Source organism: Hetaerina americana, unplaced genomic scaffold (genome assembly GCF_022747635.1).
Source record: "Hetaerina americana unplaced genomic scaffold, ioHetAmer1.1.p SCAF_11, whole genome shotgun sequence".
Taxonomy (NCBI): domain Eukaryota; kingdom Metazoa; phylum Arthropoda; class Insecta; order Odonata; family Calopterygidae; genus Hetaerina; species Hetaerina americana.
The window spans coordinates 37,479,554-37,499,813 of record NW_027286181.1 but is presented as its reverse complement, the minus strand read 5'-3'; the positions used below and the strand labels follow the sequence as shown (position 1 = coordinate 37,499,813).

Sequence of the window (20,260 nt, the reverse complement as noted above, 5' to 3'; positions counted from 1 at the left end):
TTTGCACTTTTTATTTTTGCGGTCATAGTGATAGGGGAAAGAAGTTTTAAACTTTTTATCATTGCTCACTTCAAGTTGTTGCGTGGATAACGTATTTTTGTTTAGATAGCTTTTTTGTGCTGTGTTGCGATAATTTACAAATTTGAGTGATGTGCGTAGGCCTTCGCTCAAGGTTGTAATTCAGTACACTCGCTTAAGCCAGGCGTTTCTTGAATAACAGCGTTTGACGAAAAGATTGTTCACACATCACTGAATATTTACACTTATGGTGTAGGACTTTGTATTTATCTTTATGTTTGCTGACTGTGTTTATACACATTGGCTCTATCCACCATTGCGGGGTGATACTAGCACTTTTTCCAGGTTTTCAAGTATATATATTCTTCTTGGAAAATGTTTATGCTGTTGATATCAGCTTTTGGTACATGCATGTTGATTTCGGCTTCCTCAGTCAACGGCACCTTCGGTAGACATCGACGGGAATAATTACATATTCGTTAAGGTGATCGCAGGGCGTCTCCAATATTGTTTTAGTTGCAGTTTAGTCTGTGAAGGAAAGTCTTTATTTTAGGAAGAGAGGCGAATTTATCGCGGTAGATTTGAATGACAGAGGGGAGTAGGAGTTGAGAATTAACGTGACACGTGTGGATTGAGTCCGAGCTGTTATCAATGTTATGAAAAATTCTTGCGTCATTCCGCCGCGGAATGAAAAACCTACTAATTGGTGTGCTGAATTGAGGTAAATTCATACGGATGAGAAGACCACGGTATTTTAAAGAAGACATGAAGTAAATGTAACTTTCATAGCGTGAAGAGAACGTTAGAGAAGGGTTTTATTGTGTTGGCTGATTTGACAGTCTATTTGCTTCAGTTTTGTAACATGGCATTATAATTATTCACTCGTCTTCAGAATTAAACTTGTATTAGGCGTACCTTTCCCTTGATAAAGCCTCGCATTCGTCTTTATGTGAATAAGTTGTGCGTAGATCGGAGGTTTTTTACGTGCGAGTGTGCATAAGAGTGAAGAGAATGAGTTGGATAGAGCGGAAGACAAATGGTGAAGTATGAAATACAGGTGGACGAGAAGAAAGAAAGTCGGTGGAGAAAATATTGAATAGTGGTGAGATGTAGAAGACCTTTATGGAGGGAGAGCTTAGGGTAAGCTGAGTAGAAAAAGGAAGAGAATAGTCTTTTTAGACAGCGTGAAGGCAGGTAGAATTTACGTCGAAATGACGAAGAAAATACGTAATGTAGGTCAAACATGAAGAATTCTCTTTATTCGTAGAGGATAACAGTCATGGGGAATGTCCAAAACCTTCCTTTAATAGGTAGAACACCTTGAATGAATAAAAGCCTTGCGTTCCAGCTTCTTGCATCGAGTGGCTCGCATCCTAGGTTTTCTAAAAACAGCTAGTCACTTTCAGCTTATTAACAGCATTTCTTTAAACGCATGGCGCTTTTTTCTCTGCTAAAGACTTGTTCAAGATGAAGTCTGATTCATAGTAACTCCACTCCTGAATGCTTTCATCTGAACTTAGTATTTCTCTTCTTTTCGTTTATTGACAATGAGTTTGCTTCTTACGTTTGGAATGTTTTCCTCATGTTTGTTACACTTAGATTATCCAATCGCCTTCTCTGATTAGTACCACACCCATTCTCGGGTAGAGCGAAGTCGATGTAATGTTGTAGCTTGATCTCGCGATGAAGTATCGCGAGGAGGAAAAGCAATACGTACATGACCGCGTGGAAGGGGAGCCGGAAGTTTAGCAGCCAAGCCATTGAAATGACCAATGGGGAGGTGCGAGAAATCAGGAAGGTGGAGGTAGTTGTCGTTTGTTTTGTTTATGTAGGAGGATGAATGAAACAGGAGGATGAGGATGGGATTGGAAGGGAGGCAAGGGATGGGGGAATCTTTGGGGAGCAGCACGTATCCTTCTCCTCCCCCAAAGGATGTTTTGTTGCATCCTAGGTCGTGGTGGATGAGGGACTGGCAATTTAAATTCGATTTACTCGAAAATCGATTATTTTGACTCGACTGCTGATTGTTTTCGATGAATAATTTGTATTGATCGAATTCAGCGTAATTCCTGATCGAAATTATATTGCATCACACCGATTTTCTCCATCAATCTTATGGCTAATTTGATCTCATTTCTAGTGTGGCTTTTTCGGTTTTAATTTGATCCGGATCGATTTGTTTGTGTTTTGGTTCTTAGTATAACGAATGGAACACTTGAATGAATCGATTGGCGTAGTGATTTTGATCGTTTATTTGTATCTCCTATCTCTGATTTGTAAATAGATTTTAATGCGATGGCAATTCCTTCGGTCGGAATCATTTTTCAATGTCTCTTCTCCTTTACAATCATTTGGATTTAAAATGTGTTCACGGTCACATTTCAGGGAGAAACGCTGTGCTTTTATTGTGATTTTGGAGGCCTGTGAGAATATTCATTTCATTTTTAAAATAATTAGTCATGAACTATGGCATTCAACGCTGCAACAAATTCCTTAGAATGATGACTTTGTATTTATTTTCAAACCCTTCTTCACTTCCATGTATGCAGTAAACAATATGAGATATGGTGTGGCGTTCATTACGTGAAATTGTCTCTTACACCAATTAGGACTATGGAATGGTTGTATGTGGATAGAAAATTTTATTTATAGGATAATATGTATAAAATGCAATAAGTATTTAAAATATTGCGAACTATAATGTAGTAAGCACTACTGTAGGCACACTTGTGACTATCAATGCGAAAACATGTTTTCCCCAACACTTCTAGACTTTGAATTAACATACACTGCCTCATTTGCAATCCAGTTGTAACGTGTGGCCACCAGCCAATTATTATCTGATTTAATACACCTTTGAATATCGCTATGCTCTTATTGGAGCTGGTCACAAATTTCTCTGGGATAGCGCCATAGCAACGTAATGGTTCGATGTATACGTATAAGTATTATCGACACTGAATTATTTTCAATGGTGGCAATTACACACTTCGAGTCATCTTCGAAGGTCGACTTTTACCCCCATCACACTGACTTAAATCATAAATCACTATCGTCCACGGTCTCGATAGAATAGTCGTTCTATTGAGTTCCACAATTTCTGCTATACGAGAATCGTTTACGCTAACTATTAAATGGAGTGAACACGCCATTTTTTCGTTTGTTTCCAGCGTTATATAAGTTATTAAATTTTTCTTAATGAAGTTCTTATTTCTCCGAGCTCATCTGAGCCGCTGTCAGTATTGCTCTCGGCTGTAACAACGTGGACGATAATTTTGGATTTGCGGATAGACACTTCCGATAGTCCCAAGTTGAAGGCATATGTGGTTGGTTTGGACAAAACTGGATTTTTATGAGTCAACTCCTCCGTATTTCATATCTGATTTATTGGTAATCGTAATTCGGTTGAGCATGTTTGACCATCGAGGGATCTTCGAATAAGAGTTTGACCCTCTGGGGAAATACCAGACGGGTCAACCGCGGATCAGGAAAAATCCCGGGGGGGAGGGGTGATACGGAACCGGGGATGGTTTCGGTTCGGGACACTTCTATCACTAATGAGGCTAGGAAACCCCAAGCATTTCGGAATCTGTTTGATTAGAGAGCCCGCTCGCGGCCAAATCAGGATATATTGTGGTGGGGGGGGGGACTTGCATGAATGGCAGGAAAGGGGAGAGTGGAGGACCGAGGAACTTAAAAGGGAAGGAGGGGAGTGAGGCTGTGGGAACGTTCATTGGAGGAAGGGGGAAGGGTTGCGGCCGTGGGGGCGTTGTAAGCGGTGGTCTCGCCTCTGGATGGAGCGGGCGGAGGAGTGCCGATGAGGAGGAGGGGAGGGGAAGGAGGGAGGGAATACGCTCGCCTCTTATAAAGAAAGACTCCCAGTCGTCGCGTCGTGTTATAGGTCAGTGGGTAGTGAAAGAGAGAGAGAGAGGTCGTACCGTGAGGCGCTAGGAGAGTGTTTGTGGTCCCGCGTCGATTCCTCGTTTCGTCCGCCCGAAACCGGCTCGCGGAGTTTTCACCGGAGGGATCGAGAGGCCTGTTGGACCCGAGGAAGTCGGGAGAGCCGCGTCAGTGGAGGAGAGAGTAATTTCGACGTTTTCTTCCCCGGGCGAGATTATCTGCGTCGCCGGAATGAATCGCAACGGAAGGACGCCCGTCATCGGCAACTTGAGGGTAGGATGTCTTCCGCAGAATGATTTTTTTTAAATACTTGATCCCATGTATGTGTGTGGGAGTGTGCATGCGCTTTACTTGTTGTGTGCACGTGCCGTTGTGGGTCTGAATGCAGATATGTTTCTGTCATAACACTTTCCGTCCGTTTATCGCGAGCGGGACCGGAACGCCGCACTCGTCTGTTGTCTTGAACGTCATGTGCGTCGGGTCGCGCAAGTTGTCCTGTTGATTTCTACGGCGTCTTCCCTCCAGCGTAATTTTCCAGTCCGCGACTGATCGAGTATCAATGGTTCTCGAAGATCGTAACTGGCAGTTCATTATTTTACAAACTTTGACCATAAGCCATCCTTAATATTTATCTAAGACAAGAAAAGAATGTGTTGAAATCATCTGTCCTAATCAGTTTTGAAAAAAAATTGATAGGTAATACTGTGACAACCAAGTGGTTCTCTCGGTTTCAGGCTGTTCAAAAGGTCGGCATATATTCTTCTACAGCGTCTAACATTGTATAATGCTATTAAAATGTCTACTTTTGGTAAAATTTCTAGCATTTTTCTTATGTTTCGAAGGCAGTCGTCGCTTTTATTATCCTCTCAAAAGTCTTAGGCTCTTTGAAAGTTTCGAGGATGAAATTATGATCTCTGTGAAAGGTATTTGTACCCTGAAATTCATATTATGGTGGAAGAAGTTGGATATTTTTCATGAATTGAGTTCTTTTCTGCTAAAAAACATGTCATATCCTCTGCAGTATCAGAAAGAAAAATATTTACCTTTTTGTCGTTTAATATTTATCCTTCAATTGGAGGAATCTGAGAGACGTTTGCCAAACATTAAGTATGTGGCTTAATACTATTTAATTTTCGGATGTTTTCCGGATTTGAGAATGAACAATAAGTACGTTGAAACAATTTCCATTTTCATTTTTTATTGTTATATTCAAATTTTGGTGCTCTTCCAAGTGCTCACATTAAAATCCATTGAGGGTATTATGGTATTTCAAATGGTTCCGATTACTTTTGTTTGTGAATGTGTGCATCAGTGTTTGCCTGAGTTTGTCAGCAAATGGCTGTGGTATAATTAAAACCAAACTGCAATGTTACAAACTATTTTATTATCCTGTCCGCGGTTTCAATATATTAGGGCCATTTTCAAGGGTGAAACATTCCAAAACAGATTGGTTATTTTTTACCCTTGGCAACGACGTAAAGACGTCGAAACCACGGTCGGGACAATGGAATAGTGTGGAAAAATACGAATTAGAGTTTTAATACTACCATGGAAGCATTCCACAAAGTGAAGCATGGAGTAGTTACTTCAATTTAGGCTGTTGGTCAAAATTGGCCCATTTTTTCGAACTTTTAGGAGAATTAGGGTATTTCGAAAGTTCTGCAATCTTTGCGGATTTAGTATGTTTAAAAATGGGGAAAATTAGCGGGATTGTCATAATAAAACTATATTTTGGCACGCATTACTTCCCAAAAATATCTCGGAGATATGTTATTTCAATTAAACAATAACATTTAAGACAATCGCGTAGAGAGCGAGGTGATGAAAGGAAAGATTATTTTGTAAATAATAGACTAATGATGAGTGTTTGCGATGGCTGCATATAGACGAATCAGTGAGTAAATGTGAAAAATGTTATGCTAATTGATTATGTTTATTCCACAGCAAGTTATTTTGCAATATGTATTGTGCACCAGTGAACCTAAGTGATCACTGGTCTCTGTGTGATACGACTGCTAATAAATTATATTCAGATTTAATTGAATACACGTTCTCGTGTAAACATGCCATTTCATAGCACACTAACTCCTTGACCTATGGAATTTTTCCTCAATTGAAAGAATTTATGAATTGATTTATACTGACGGGAAAAGTACCGAGGGATATAATGGGCTCGAATACAATTGCGATCTCATTACAACGTAATTTTATATCAGTATTTTTATGATATGAGATTAAAGCATAAAATAATCACAAGGAATTGCTTAGTTTTCAAGTAATTAGTCGAAAATAAATATTAATAGAAAATAAGTGATCAACCATTTTTCCATTGAAAAGAACTACTACTTTTGCGAAGTTCGGATCGCAACAGAATGAGTACAAATTTTCATTTGCGTGTTTTCTGCTACGCAAAGCAGTCATGAAGTTTTGACGCTAAAATTAAGGAGCATGTAAATTATAGCAGGTGTCATTATTTGAATTTAATGAAAGGGGGCATATCGCCTAAAATTTAGCTCTGGACGCATACTTTAAAAAATCAATTCACTCAACTGTTAGAAAAGCATTTATTTGTACAGAGAAATCGCTACGGATCCAACTTTGGCATATAATTTGTATCTCATGTCTATGGAGGAGTCTGTACTTAAATATCAATTACTTTCGTTTAAAGACTGTTGATTAATAATTATAGTGGTATAAGTCGAATAAGAGAGTATCAGAATAGTAGCGTAGAGATTGCGCGGAGTTTAATGTTTCAATTCGTAGTATGTCTACTCATTTCGATCCCTATGTGTGGGAGAATAACTAAAGAATTAAGTTTACATAGTCTACGAATCTGCAGCATTAAGTTTTAAAAGTGTATTTCCCTATATAACTTAGTCTATTGTCCTTCTGTTTTTGTATAGGATCCTTAACTTCGTGTACCATTTCGTCTTTTATTTTTTGTTGATTTTATTTGTGATACTTTTTTCTTTGACTCCTTAGTCTTACATAAATGTTTGAAAATGATTCCTTAGGATGTTCATGCTTTTTGATGTGAAATAGACATTTCTCCATTGATCTTACCCGCGGTGGAAATTGTCTACCATGTTAGTTTAGCAGCTGTCACTTTAAAATCAACCGAACTAGCCAATTCATTTTTTGCCTCAGTGAAGTCTTAACAATTTTCCCTTTATGATGTCTTTCTTATTGGCTAGTAAAACATTGTTTAGACACTGTGACTTAGGAGAGCATTATTGGTGCAAAACTCGAGCACTACAATCATGAATTTAATTTTCATGGCGATATTTGTGGATGTGTCCCCTTGAATACTTCGACAGTACTTCGTGATACTGGTAGAAGGAACCCTAATTTTATGATTCCATCAATCTTCACTTGTGCGCCAGGTAATTTTATCATTATTCGGTGTTGATGAGTCGTTGGTCCGAGACAACATAGCGCACGTTGACCCAATTAAGAGGCATTGTTATTGCGACCAGTTTTCCAACAAAGTTATCTGCATAGTTACCGGTTGGTTGGAGTTGTCAGTACATTAATAGAAATTGATAATTTACTTTGTTGGTGAAATTTGTAACGAGGTCATTTGTAAACGAACTTAAAGATTTCACCAGTACGAGTAAGTTTTCCTCTTTATTATATCTTCAGCTTCCTTCTTTTTGTGCTTTATTTCGTTGATACAAAAATAATTTTGGATGTAGGCGTCTTAGCTCAATGCCTCTACAGAAAAAAACGAAATTTGTGAACTTTGCCTTTTAGGTCAATGTCTGTTATTAAAGTTAGGAGCAGTTATGAAATCTGAGGTGCAACGGAAAGAATTTTCTCTGATAATAATTTTTCAGCTTTTTTATTATTTCAATTTTGCTCCTAATTATCGATCTCATTTTCCAAGAAGTCCATAGAAACTTAGTATCATACTGCTGCAAAACCTGCGCTCAATTTCTAAACAATTACAATTTCCTTTTCCTCATTGAACTTTACTCGGAACACCGTTAAATAGTTTGCATCCCACAGAAATTCATCTTGCCATACCATAGTTAGTTAAAATAACCAAAATTCTTGTTTTACCCTGTCACAAACCCATTATATTGAAACCTGAAGTACGGGAAAAATATCCTAGCCCAGGAATGAACTCTACTTGCACATTCATTATTTGTGGATCCCAGCTGAATATAAATAGGTTTTTTTGGTTTAGGCATGGCTGGCAACTGTTAATTTTATATAATATTCCTATAATTAAACCTTTTTCGATACTGTTCATTTCTCATAGACATTACTTGGGCGATCCAACTTTGCAGAACTCACTCGTAAAAAGGGAATGAGGCACTACATCTTCAAACACCTTTTGATGTTCACTCGTCAAATTGATCAATCCTATGCTCATCATTATTTTATTTTCTCCAGAGTGCATCGATTAGGTTTATCCGCTAAACACTTCTCCATTTTTAACTATGTGTTAAGTTCACACTAATGCGCGAATTCACAGCCGAAGAATCATTTTACTGGACCGGAATTCGAATCCGTATCCTTCGATTTATTGTAATTTTTGTGGGTACGGTAATTCGTCATAACATAGTGTACCTTTAAGGTCCCTTAGAACTTCACTGTTGAAGGGGATGCCTCATTAGATGAACTTCCTAGCGCTAAAGCTCTGGTGGAAACTGAGGGATCCGGGTTCTAATCCAAGTATAGGGGAGCGATTTTTCCATGGATACATTTTTTATGTGTACAAATCGGCAGGTGCCTCCGCTAAAGTTACTGTTCCAGCATTTTTCTCCGTTTAATTGTGGAAATTTAGAAGTGCTTTACACTAAGAAAGGCCTCGAAAGTAGTTGCTTTTTGAAAGTAGAGAGGCATTAGCTTCTTGCCTCTTCCATGGAGAAGTGATTTTAACAACTCTCTTCAAAGACTTCACTTTATCTCACGAGGGTAGAAAAATCGCATTGCAGCTACGGTTTGACTCTAGTGAAAGCTGGATACCGTGATTTCATCAGCAAAGGGTTTATTGGGGTGGATATCCACTTGGATGTGATTGGAATCAGAACTTAGTTTTGCCAATGAACCAGCTACGATAGATTTGTGTCATCAACTATTTCATTTGATTGGCATAGTCATCTTGGACCAGAGATTTTATTGAGTGTAATTTGATTCGTCGCAGCTACACAAAACTAATTAATCGTGATAATATTTCGACTCCAACTTATGGAGTTTCGGCTACAAGTATATTTTTCATTACCAATGATCCACCTATTTATTACCTATAGTTTGGGAAATATTTCAAAATACTTTATCATAATCTACTATTATATGTACTAAACTGCTTCCGCTGCGTACTTTATTTCTCCTGTTTAGAGCTTAATTCTCTCGAAATGATAATTACGTAAATGACGTTATCGGCATCGAAATATTAAAATTTAAAGATTTGGTCAACTTCAACTTATATCATCTTCTTTTAGAATTCTTTGTTGACTGATGATTTCCCAAAGAACGTTAATGTTAATTTCACTCTTTTTTCATTTGTTTCGGAGATATGATCCCTTACCCTGGATTATGTTAACCTTTGCTTGTCAAAAGGAATTTCAGGGGTCGGTCCAAGGAAATATCGGCTTAGGGGAAGGCGAATGTCTTGACTGTAAACTCGCCACACTCCTTGCTCACTGGGATAACCTGGCCGAATTAATTTTATTTTTTTTAGGATGCTTCAGTGGGTGTGTGATATAGTGAACGATTTTATATTAATTTTCTGTCAAAATACGATGAAACCAAAAAAGGATGCGTAACGTCCAGGATACTCACGATGGACCTTTTATATTCAGGATTACGTAGTGTATCTCACGAAATAGTTTACAGTATTTATTTAACAAAAAAATGTATTTAATAGATGCCGTTATTACTATCATAGATGATTACTCTAAGCTACTTATAGGTGTGCATATAAGTAAATTATGTATGTACAATTTAGTTATATTTTATTATATAATAATAATAAGAGTATATATATATGCATCCGCCCGGCAAGTGGAAAGATCCGGTGTTCGAGTCCCGGTTGAGGAAATATTTTTACTCTTGTGATCCGTTCGATTCCGCCTTCCCCACCTCTATTGTGTTCGTCCTTTATACGTGTTCCTATCCCTTTTCCTTATATATGTTCAAATCCACCAGGCCGCTCTCAAAATCCCCTCACACCCCCAGAGCCATACCCACTCCATGTCATCGAGCAAGATGCAAAACCTGCCCTATTTTCACCACTCCACCCCACTCCATCCCACCATTTAACTCTCTCCCGCCCTTCCCCTATTCCTCTTGCACTTCCAAGAATGTAGTTTATCTTCTTACCTGTAAACTCTGCCCGTCATTTTACATAGGCCAATGTTCCACACCACTTAACATTAGGATTAATAACCACCGCGCCTCGTGCAATCCCTCCTCCCCGTCCGCGGGTCTCCCCATCCCTAACATGCTTCCCATCACAATACCCCTTTCAACCTGTGCTACAATGTTTCCGTCCTGGCCTCCCTTCCCACATCCGATAACCCTATACAATTAAAAACACTTGAAATGGCATTCATTTACATCTGTATGGCCTATCAGCATCCGGGCCTCAATGTCGTTCACTGATGGGAGTGGCCTAAAATTGTTACTTTGTGGAAGCCCACCCTCACCCCTCCTTCGCCTCCCGTTCTCCCCTTCTCCTGGCCCCCTTCCCTTTCTCTCGCACCCCTCACCTCAACAACTCCAGCAGTCATTACTTCTATATCTTCAGAGGAAGACGGATTGTTTCCGTCGAAATATCAAGAAATAACGTGTGAGTGTTCTTCTTTTTTTGTGTTTCTATATTGTGTGTTACTGTGTATTGTACTATTCGGCACTTCCGTGTTACGTCTACGAAAGCATATACTATATATATATATATATATATATATATATATATATATATATATATATATATATATATATACACACACACACACACACAAAAATTCTGTTTATCCTTCAGTTGATGTACTTGAATTAAAGCATTCCGCAAGACGACTCTCGTTTCTCTCATTATGAATTCGACAAATAGGAACACATTTTAAACAATTGAATCTCATTTTTACGCTACGAATGTTGTAGTCTTTGTTCATAAAAAGAAACTTCTAATCAAAGCTCACGGATAAGTATGAGAATCTTTCAGACCACGCAAAGAATGCGTTATTTGTTGAGTACTAAGTTGAGGGACATATTAAAAACGAACACTGTGGGAGGTTGTTTGTTTCACCTCGGTCACCCAAAAAATCCAAACATTGGAGGAATGAGGGTAGATCCCTCACGTGCATTAACAGATATACTGGACTTCTATTTTTTGACGTGATGTACTTTGTTCTACTTTCTTATATGGTGGTCGTTTATTCGCCCAAGTCGTTGAGAAACAAATTGGAGTGGAAAAGGAGGAAACAGTTACGGATGAGCAAGATGTCTGCTATTACACAACTCCAATACCCTAAGTCATAAACCTCTATTTCAGCATTGAAGCGGAAAATTTGCCAATTCGACTCTCCTACCCGAAGAATTTGTTGTCTTGTGCGTATTACGCCAATTATCGCATAGCTGATTAAGAGAATCGTCGAGGCCGTTGAACGATGATTAAACAAATTACAATGGAATGCAATGAAGAAAATTCAACGCAATGGCATTTCGTTGCATGGTATTAAATGCTCATCATGCACACAATTATAGCATTGCATATCTTCGTTGCGGTCGTTTGTATAAGTCCCTGGGTTTATGAATTGACCTTCTGCCAGATTAACGGTAACTGAACTTGTTTCTTATGCCGTTTAAATGAGTGCCTGGTTCTTTTGGATTGGATAGTGAAATTCAGCAATTCCACACGCCTTGTAAAAGTTTATGTTCCTACAGGGAACTGTTTACTTCAGCTTTGAGCTCAGTTCATCATCACGAGATGTATGGCACTGTATTGTTTAATGCCACTATTGTTATTTTTATATTGATTGATTTATACTCATTCGTGTCAATATCTGTGCGCCTCGTTTCAATCGAGTTTCTGTTTTGTGATCGTTACTCAGTTTGCATACCTGGACTATTAACTTAACTGATTGATCGTTTGACTGCCGAGTTCATATTCAAGTGATACTTATGAGCAATCTGCTTAAAGAGAACCCCATGCTGTAACTCCAGGCTCAAGGCACCCGAGCATTCTGAAAAAAAAATCACTGTCTTGAATATTTTAAGTTCGTTGGCTTACAACGTTACTAGGTGAAGTCAATTTTTACGTGTGCATGTAACACTGAAATGGTGTTTAAGACTGGAGTGTCATGGTCCATTATTGGTAGCGGGTTCGAAGAGAAGTCCTTATCTTTGCTCTCGATTGAGTTTTTGTTTGATGTGTGTTTCAACCGAGGCGATATTCGATTAATGAATGAGAATATGGCGCTTCTTGCCTTGTTTTCCAAAGTGAAAATCAGTCTCGGTCAAAAAATCAGCCGGGAGTTAAGTGGATCCAGCCCGCTCTGTTGATCATTATTCATTTGCAGCTAACATTTCCTGCGGCTTAAATTTACAAACAAATTTTATATGAAGATAGAAGACGATGATTGTTGTCTCCTTCGCTTGTCTCGCAGTTAATGTCAGTGTGAAAAGCAACAGAATGATATCTTAAGAGTGACGTATGGAGACTATATTAAGAGGATCAACCGCTTAGGAATTCCTTCGTTACAGGTGAGAGCATGCGACGATAGTGGATCCACTAGAGCAGTAGGGGTGGAAAAAAGGGATAAAGATTTCCCCGCCCCCGGGTATTGCCGAAGTAAAAGATTTCCCGTTGCCGGGAAATGCTGCTTCTTGCTATGAACGTTTCATTAATGTATTTTTTTAAATGGCAGGGGATGTTGGGAGAAAAGTAAAATTAATGGAAAATGTGAAAAAAGAAGGGATAGCACAAAGAGGGGATATGCTGAGATTTACTCGGATACACGTGTATTGAGGCGCAATAGTCGGATGAAGGCGGTTTGTTTGGGATGAGTTGAGTGGGAAGAACTGAATAGTAAGGTCCCGGATGATATGCGTGAAAGAAATAATGCCAGACGTCAACGCGAAGAACTATGAAGTCATGAAAATGCTAACCAATGGGAGAATTAATTGTTTGCGTAAAATCAATTCATAAATCACGACATCACTACGCTTCCCGTGCCAAAATGACTCCCGTCTTTCTTCCAAGAAATCAATCACTGTATTCTAAAGCAAAAACAAGGGAAAGGTTCAATTAAAATAACCTTGCAGAAATGAACAATACAGTAGCACTTCTGCTGTATGAAATCACATATTTTTCATGTTATCATGTGTCATCATGTTCTCGAAATAGTTTTAGTCGTACCTGTTGAGGAAAACATTCTTCGCACTGGTTTGCTCTTTAAGATGACTGCAAAATACACTTTGTACATTTCTAAAATACCTGCCATAAGCTGAAGGACGTTTGCGCATTAATTTTCATTTCTGTTGAAAATGGATGCTTGTGTGCGGTAATGTATGCCTAAACTCAAAGTTATGGATATATTTCTTCTAGAAGAAGAATAGCAGAAGCTGATCGCTGATTGTGAGTGAATGGGTTTCGGAAAGACTTCTTTTGATGGCCAATCTTTCGATGAACAATCTCTTTCTTGGCGTTCTTATGTTAGAAAGCTTAGTACAAAAGACTCGCGGCTGCCATCCTTTCACTTCCGCCCTCAACTTATCTGCCATTTGAAATGACTTTGTGCCTTTGTATTGGGGTTGGGATTGTTCCACTTCCGATAGGTTTTGCATGATAATGCTGCCATAATTGCATTTGTCTCCTTGCCTGGGAAAGAAACACAGAAAGAATAGATACACATTAAATAGGAGCGATGTAGTTTTCATATGAATTGTTGCTATTTCTTTAGTGGCTACCTTCTCTAATGTTATTCTCCTATGCTGAGTGAAAAGTAATGGAAACGACGGTATACCGTGTTGCAAATCATATTTGGTTGAGGTTGCATCGACCAGGATGTGATCAGCAAAGAAATTCCACATTCCAACTTCAGTGACTAGCTTAAGAGTCACTAACCGTGGCTTCATCAACCATCAAAACCTATAAAGACTCATGTACAGTAGTATTGTCTCATTCCTTCCTTAGACAACCTTACACAAGAACAAGAAGTCCCGGATATCGTATTTTCCTCTCAATTGCACAACCTAGAATACGACTCCATAGCAAGAAACAGTTTTCATTCCATTGCACAAAGGCTCGTTTTGCCTTCGTGAAATATTTTTCACAGTAGTGGAATTAAATTTAGATTTTAATGAACTCGGAGGTGCGGTGAATTTTTCTGGAAGTTCTCGCGCCCATAATATTCAATTTTATTGAACGTGTACATTTCCAATGCTAATACATAAAAATCATGAGAGAGAAGAGGGAATTGAAAGTTGGAGAGTTTTCTACATCTGCACGTTCCCCTCTGATCAACCGTGGGGGGTTTTAAGTTAGTTATCATTCATGAGGGAAACTTTGGATTTTATTTAAAAATTTATAACATAGGTGAGCAACATTGAATACTTCTTATGAATTTCAAACTATGAGCTTGTCGTTTTCTTCTGTTGTGATAACGAATTGAGCGAGGCAAGGACGGATACGCTAAACGAATATTACCCTTCTCATTACTGTCTCTCCTACCAAGGTCAATTGCGGTTTGAATTATTACTTTGGTGTCTGAGTTATTTCATACGATTTGTATTTATCCAGCGGATTATGTCGTAATGTAGGAATCCTGCCTCTACCGAGTCTCCTACCAAATTCTCCAACAATAATGTAACGTTTCTGTTCTCTCTTAAAAATTGTAATATATCGGCTGTCGATCCTTTGTATTTTGTTTAATTAAAAAAATTAAAACTTCTGCACGTGGTCCCTAATTCTGAAGTTGTAAGCATGGTTAGGTCTCATACACGGGAAAAAAATTATGTCATTCAGAAATTTTTCTTTTGAATGATTTCCACACTACTCTTTTGAATTAAGTTTTTAAATGCATTCCTGTAGTTAGTTCAAACGTGTTTCTCTTTTGTTAATGCAAACGTTGCCATTTAATTAGACAATTCTGGTATTAATCTCTTTGCTCAATGAGCAGGGACACCACTACCTTTGGGTTGTGATAAAAAATCCCACACATAAACCAAATGTAATTTTTTTCTTAACTTTTCGGAAAAAGGTTTGGGCACGAATAAGCCAAACCATAGTAATCAACACGAAAGTTAGTCGATGGGTAAGGGAAGAGCTGACCTCGTATTTAGGCCACGGTGTGTTGGCCTTAGTGAACTCACAAATTCAGGATAAGAAGACCAGTTCCTTTCCATGTGCCAGTTTCGATTCCACAGAAAGATATAGTGCTCGAAAAATTACTTTTCTCGGTTAAAATTGATTGCATGGGGTTGTTTTTTCGAACCGAAGCAAAAATGCTTTATCCAAGTGAGACTAATGACACAGATTTGGCATTCTCTTCCTTATACGTGGAAGCGCAAGGTGTGGAGTGTTCTTTACGCCAAATTATTTGGCACTCGTGTTTGATTTTGAACGTTTTTCTTGTCTCTCAGTATGATTTAATGGTCAGGAGTGGATTTTTTTTCAAAGATGTTAATTGTTGTTGGTTATGAAAACGAGATAGCGGAGTCCATAAGCTTACTAAAAAAGTTTACCGTCTCGGCTATCTCGTTTTCATTGCTTCACGTCCGTAGGTACGTTCATTTTATATTTACGTTGTAGGTTATTTCATTCCTTGCAGAATTACAGGATATTTTGTTTTTTTCTTATCAAATAGTCATGAAAAACAACCGATGATTTGCATAATCAATGTAACGAGAGGCCTAAGTGATCATTTTATCATGACCCAGGGCTCGTAAAATTGAGAATGAAATTACAAAATATATCAGATTGAGGCTATACGGCGCGCCGAAATTAAGTGGTTCCACACCGCCGTTATCAGTTGATGGTTCGTAGTTCTCTAAATAATTTGTAAAATGTCATTGATGTTATGGTTTACTGATGTTACATAAATTTTACATCATTTAGTTACCAGATGGTTTACCGTTTAAGGTAGATTTTTCACGGATACTAACTGATCAGCGAAAAATTTTGTAGCATCTTCTAACAAAACAACTTGACAACCCACACTAAAATAGACCCTTCTTCAATTCTGCGTAGTTTCTGCCTCCCTTCATTCTCTCCAACATGCTTATCCGTTTCCTCCCCCTGCCTCCTTACCTAACCTACTCTCCTATATCTTAGTCTTCGACCATCCATTCCCTATCTTTTCTTAACATATTTGCTCAACGTCTGCTATTATCAATTCCTTCATCCTTGTGAAAATTTATCTGTCTAACACAGTTCATCTTCTAATGCCCCTACTACTTTGCCTTTATTGCTCCAAAACATTTCCAAGTTCGGTATACCATTCCACCTGCTCTGGTTTATGCCGTCCAGTTTTCATATTTAATCCTCTTTCTTGAAAACCGAATGGCTTTTATTTTATTCACATTGATTTTCATCCCATATCTTTAACGTTGACTTTCCAGTGCATTTAGAGATTATTATATCCCCTTGACTCACTCTAACTTAAACTTGATCATTCACAAACCAAACTGATTTTATGAACTCCCCACCGACGTGTACCCCTATCCCTTCTTCTTATTCCTATCAGTTCTTCCCGTACCTCGTTTACGATTTCCTCCGCGTTGAAATCCACGCATACGTTGAAAGGTACGGGTGATTATGGACTTCTCTTACTAACATTTCTTATTCCGACTCTTATTTTCATTAGAGAAAAGAAATATTGAATTTTCGTGTTTAGGAAATAGTTTTAGAGATAATTGCTTATTTGTTAAAGCATTTGAACTATCCCTAAACAAAAATGTTCGAAGTTTAAATTTTCTGGTGCAGAGCCCTACTCTGTTGGTGTGAATTTCTATCAAAAATATAACTTCGGTTTCCTTTGGCTGTTATTGGTTACTTCTAGGGATAGGAAGTGTGTGGCGTTGGGTGGTTTATTTTCCTGCCATCTCTAAATATAGCGGTGTAATTTTATATATCTCCTCTCCCTAGTTGCTACGCTTATGTTTTCGATTAGAAGAAAATTATTTCGCTTGACCGAGATCGAACGTACATCTCTCATTCTCTGTCCAGGCGTGTCAGCCAATAATAAAACGTAGCTTTCCATCAAGGCGAATTTCCACATAGGTTTACCCTTGAATTTATTGCTTGATCGGGCTTCTAGCGACCGAGTACGACTAGTTGCTTCAAGTGTCCGAGTACGGGTTTAATCCTCGTGAATCTTTATTTACACGCGTAGACGAGTTTTATTGGGACCCTAAGAGGAAATTCGCTGTTCGTATAAGCTTCCTCGTAATGAACCTAGCATTCAAAAGGCACTCGATTGGTATTCGAACCCTGACTCCCAAATTACCTGCCCCTTTCCGTCCGTCAGTCCGTAGTGGCTGGCTTAACATTTTGTAAGTTCATATTTGCAAACAAATGATACTTTAAACGCGAGTATGTAGTGTCTCGAAGATTATGTTTAGAGTTGGTAGCTTTTATTAATTGAAAATAATAGCCTTGTGTGCAATAATAGCAACACAAATATAGTGTATAGGATCTGGAACAATGTTGTGGAATTCTATACTTATTAATAAAGGATTCTTAGTAATTTTTTGCGCGAGTAGACGTATTCCCCATTTCACAATTTATAATATTGTGAAAAATTACATGACACCTTGGACCATGAAAATGCCGTAGTTTAGCGAAACCTGTCTGCCATGTCAATTAACTCGTGGAAAAGTAGTCAAAAATTTTTATTCCAACACATCTTACAACTTCCGCGGACTCAGGTCTGATTCTGTTCTACTTATTAGCCCCTCGTTTTTCCTATTTTTGCATGGACGGAATTGAGCTCGACGGATGGGGCTTACGGATTCTTCTGGGTGGCCCGCGGAGTAAAAAGTAACGCTAGAATTTAACCGTCCGAGAAGGATCTGCAAATGTGCTTCTCTATCTTTATGCATCCCGTTACTCATCCACGGGCCAATCATCACTGGCCACTCCGCCCCCGTGACTGCAGCTCCAATTGCATGAACTCCACTCAGCCTCGACCTTCAAAGTGGGCCACGGCGAAACGGACACATTCTCGGTGCATTCGCATCTGTGACGTGGGACTTTTACTCCCGCTCTGGGTTGAAAATTTGCCCGCGGGATCTCCTTGACAATATCTGGCTCGAAGACCGTCACCGGCAAGGCTGCGCTTGTGTTTACTGGCGACGGTCGAAGGACAGGGGACATTGTCGGGGGAAAAGTAAGAGCGCTATTAAATATTCCGGTTTTCTTTAAATAAGCGCACCTATCTCCCTTTGGATCGGGTTCAAAAATGTGAGGTTCACGACGAGTTATAAGTATATGTCGTGAGGTGTTACTTGGGGCTGGATAATTATATGTATAACCGAAGAAGGTGCATATGGCTTGAAATCTGGTTTCGTGGCAACGGGCTAAAGCTGTAAATCCTATCGGCATCCTCCTCGTCATTTGTTTTTTTGTTAACCTATTGGAAGAATATGACTGTCATGGATGCATCTTCCGAACCAGCGAACGTCTACAATGGCTTCATGAAATTATTACGCGTTGACATAAGACTCCTGTGTACTCGCAGCTTCATATCATTTGCGTGGAGAAATAAATTCGAACAACATTTTCATTTTTGGAAATTTTCGTTTAGGGGAAACACTGCACATTATCAAAATCAATCGACAGCGGAATCCGTCCTGATGGATGAATACAATATACGATACAATACAATGTACGATACAATACCATACAGTCACGGGATGTAATAAAGGAATAACAACGGAATCATTGAAAAACAAAGGAATCAATGCAATGCAATAAATACACAATACAAGAAATTCATTCACTATGAACCCTCAATTTACGTTATCGTTCATTACTAACTGCATTCGTCAACGCTGAAATGCTGGATTCCTGCGTTGAGGATAAAACCCATACCCTGATGAGCCGTGCGGCTTTTGAAATTAACACTTCAGGGAAGGGGAGGGGTAGGTTTCTTTCCTTGTACTATCTAAGAGTACATTGCACGCTTTCCCGCGGGCACGATTTCCCAGAACGTTTTGGTAACCAGAAAATTACGCCTCGGGTGTGGCTGCTGATGTCCTGAGGCTTCCCCCAGACCCCGTAATCTTCCAAACCTACTTACCCACCACCTAAACCGCTAGACCACCACACCACTCTAATACCCTAACTATTCCATTGCTCATCATAAGTAGTTAGTCAAAGGTAGGTGTTGATATTCTATAACAACTGTTGGGCATCGCGTGAGCTACCTCCAGCGTAGTGAATACTCGTTTTCCCTTATTATTTCTGTCTTCATTTCTTTATAACTTCAAATATGTAATGTACTTCTTTCGCTATTCTTCTACTAGTTTCCGTACTACAATGCCCATTTTTCTCCAGGAATGCTGCCTAACTGTAAAACCTGTTTCACCTTCTCTAGTTCATTCCGTCGCACTTAAATGTTTAACTTGACATTCCTGCTTTTTCAAAATCTCGTCATTTATGCGATATATTATGCTATTTTACATTGTGTTGGCATAAAAAGTGCGACTTAGCTGGACCTATTAAGGAAATAAATGTCTGTAGTGATTCCTAGCCAGTGAGACCATGTAGAGAGAGCTACTAGTGAAGTACACCGTCCATCGTATCGGACATTAGTCTCTAGACCGCTACGCCTCTTAGGTTAAGAGTGCGCTAATACCGGCGCTGGGTATCTCTACACCCTTTCTCCATTTCCTGAATATTATATTTCTACGAAATTATCCACGCATACCTGATGACGCAAATTACCTTAGCTATAGTTCGCCTCCCATAATTACTAGAATACTACTACTACGACTAGAATATTCCTAACTATAAATCCTCTTCGGACTTGGTGTGCAAATTCATAGAAGGCTGACGTTAGTGCTACGCTAATCCAAAGATTCCGTGATATCGCGGTTATTCTTGACCCAAATTCGGTACCCCGTTGATAGTCACTTTTAGTTCCTCTGTCTACTATTTGATGAGTGCTTTTTTATGATTGAACACAGTTAAACCTAGAAAGATAACATTGAATTTGGCCTTTATTTGTGCAACCGGCAAAAACCCAAAACTTGATTAGGGATAGGGAAAACGTAATTGCCCTTGAAATGAAAGGATTGGCTGGTTCTAAGCGATTGAAATAAGGAGGAACATAGGCCCCCTACCTCTTATTATTTTAATGTTGTCTTGATGACATTTTCCCCAAAACAT

At 38.9% G+C, this 20,260-nt stretch overlaps 1 protein-coding gene across 3 annotated transcripts in view; it reads left to right on the top strand.

Annotated features, from left to right (window-relative positions):
• The window catches only part of Papss (PAPS synthetase), a 100,387-nt gene that overhangs the window by 52,633 nt on the left and 27,494 nt on the right, over positions 1–20,260 (top strand). The window contains exon 1 of one of the 3 annotated variants that reach the window (XM_071599592.1): positions 3,913–4,191. The exons of the other annotated variants lie outside the window; for them this stretch is intronic. Coding sequence (XP_071455693.1) covers positions 4,150–4,191 — 42 coding nt within the window. The 5' untranslated portion in view covers positions 3,913–4,149. Of the gene's footprint in view, positions 1–3,912; positions 4,192–20,260 lie in introns of those variants that run through there. 3 annotated transcript variants of the gene reach the window in all.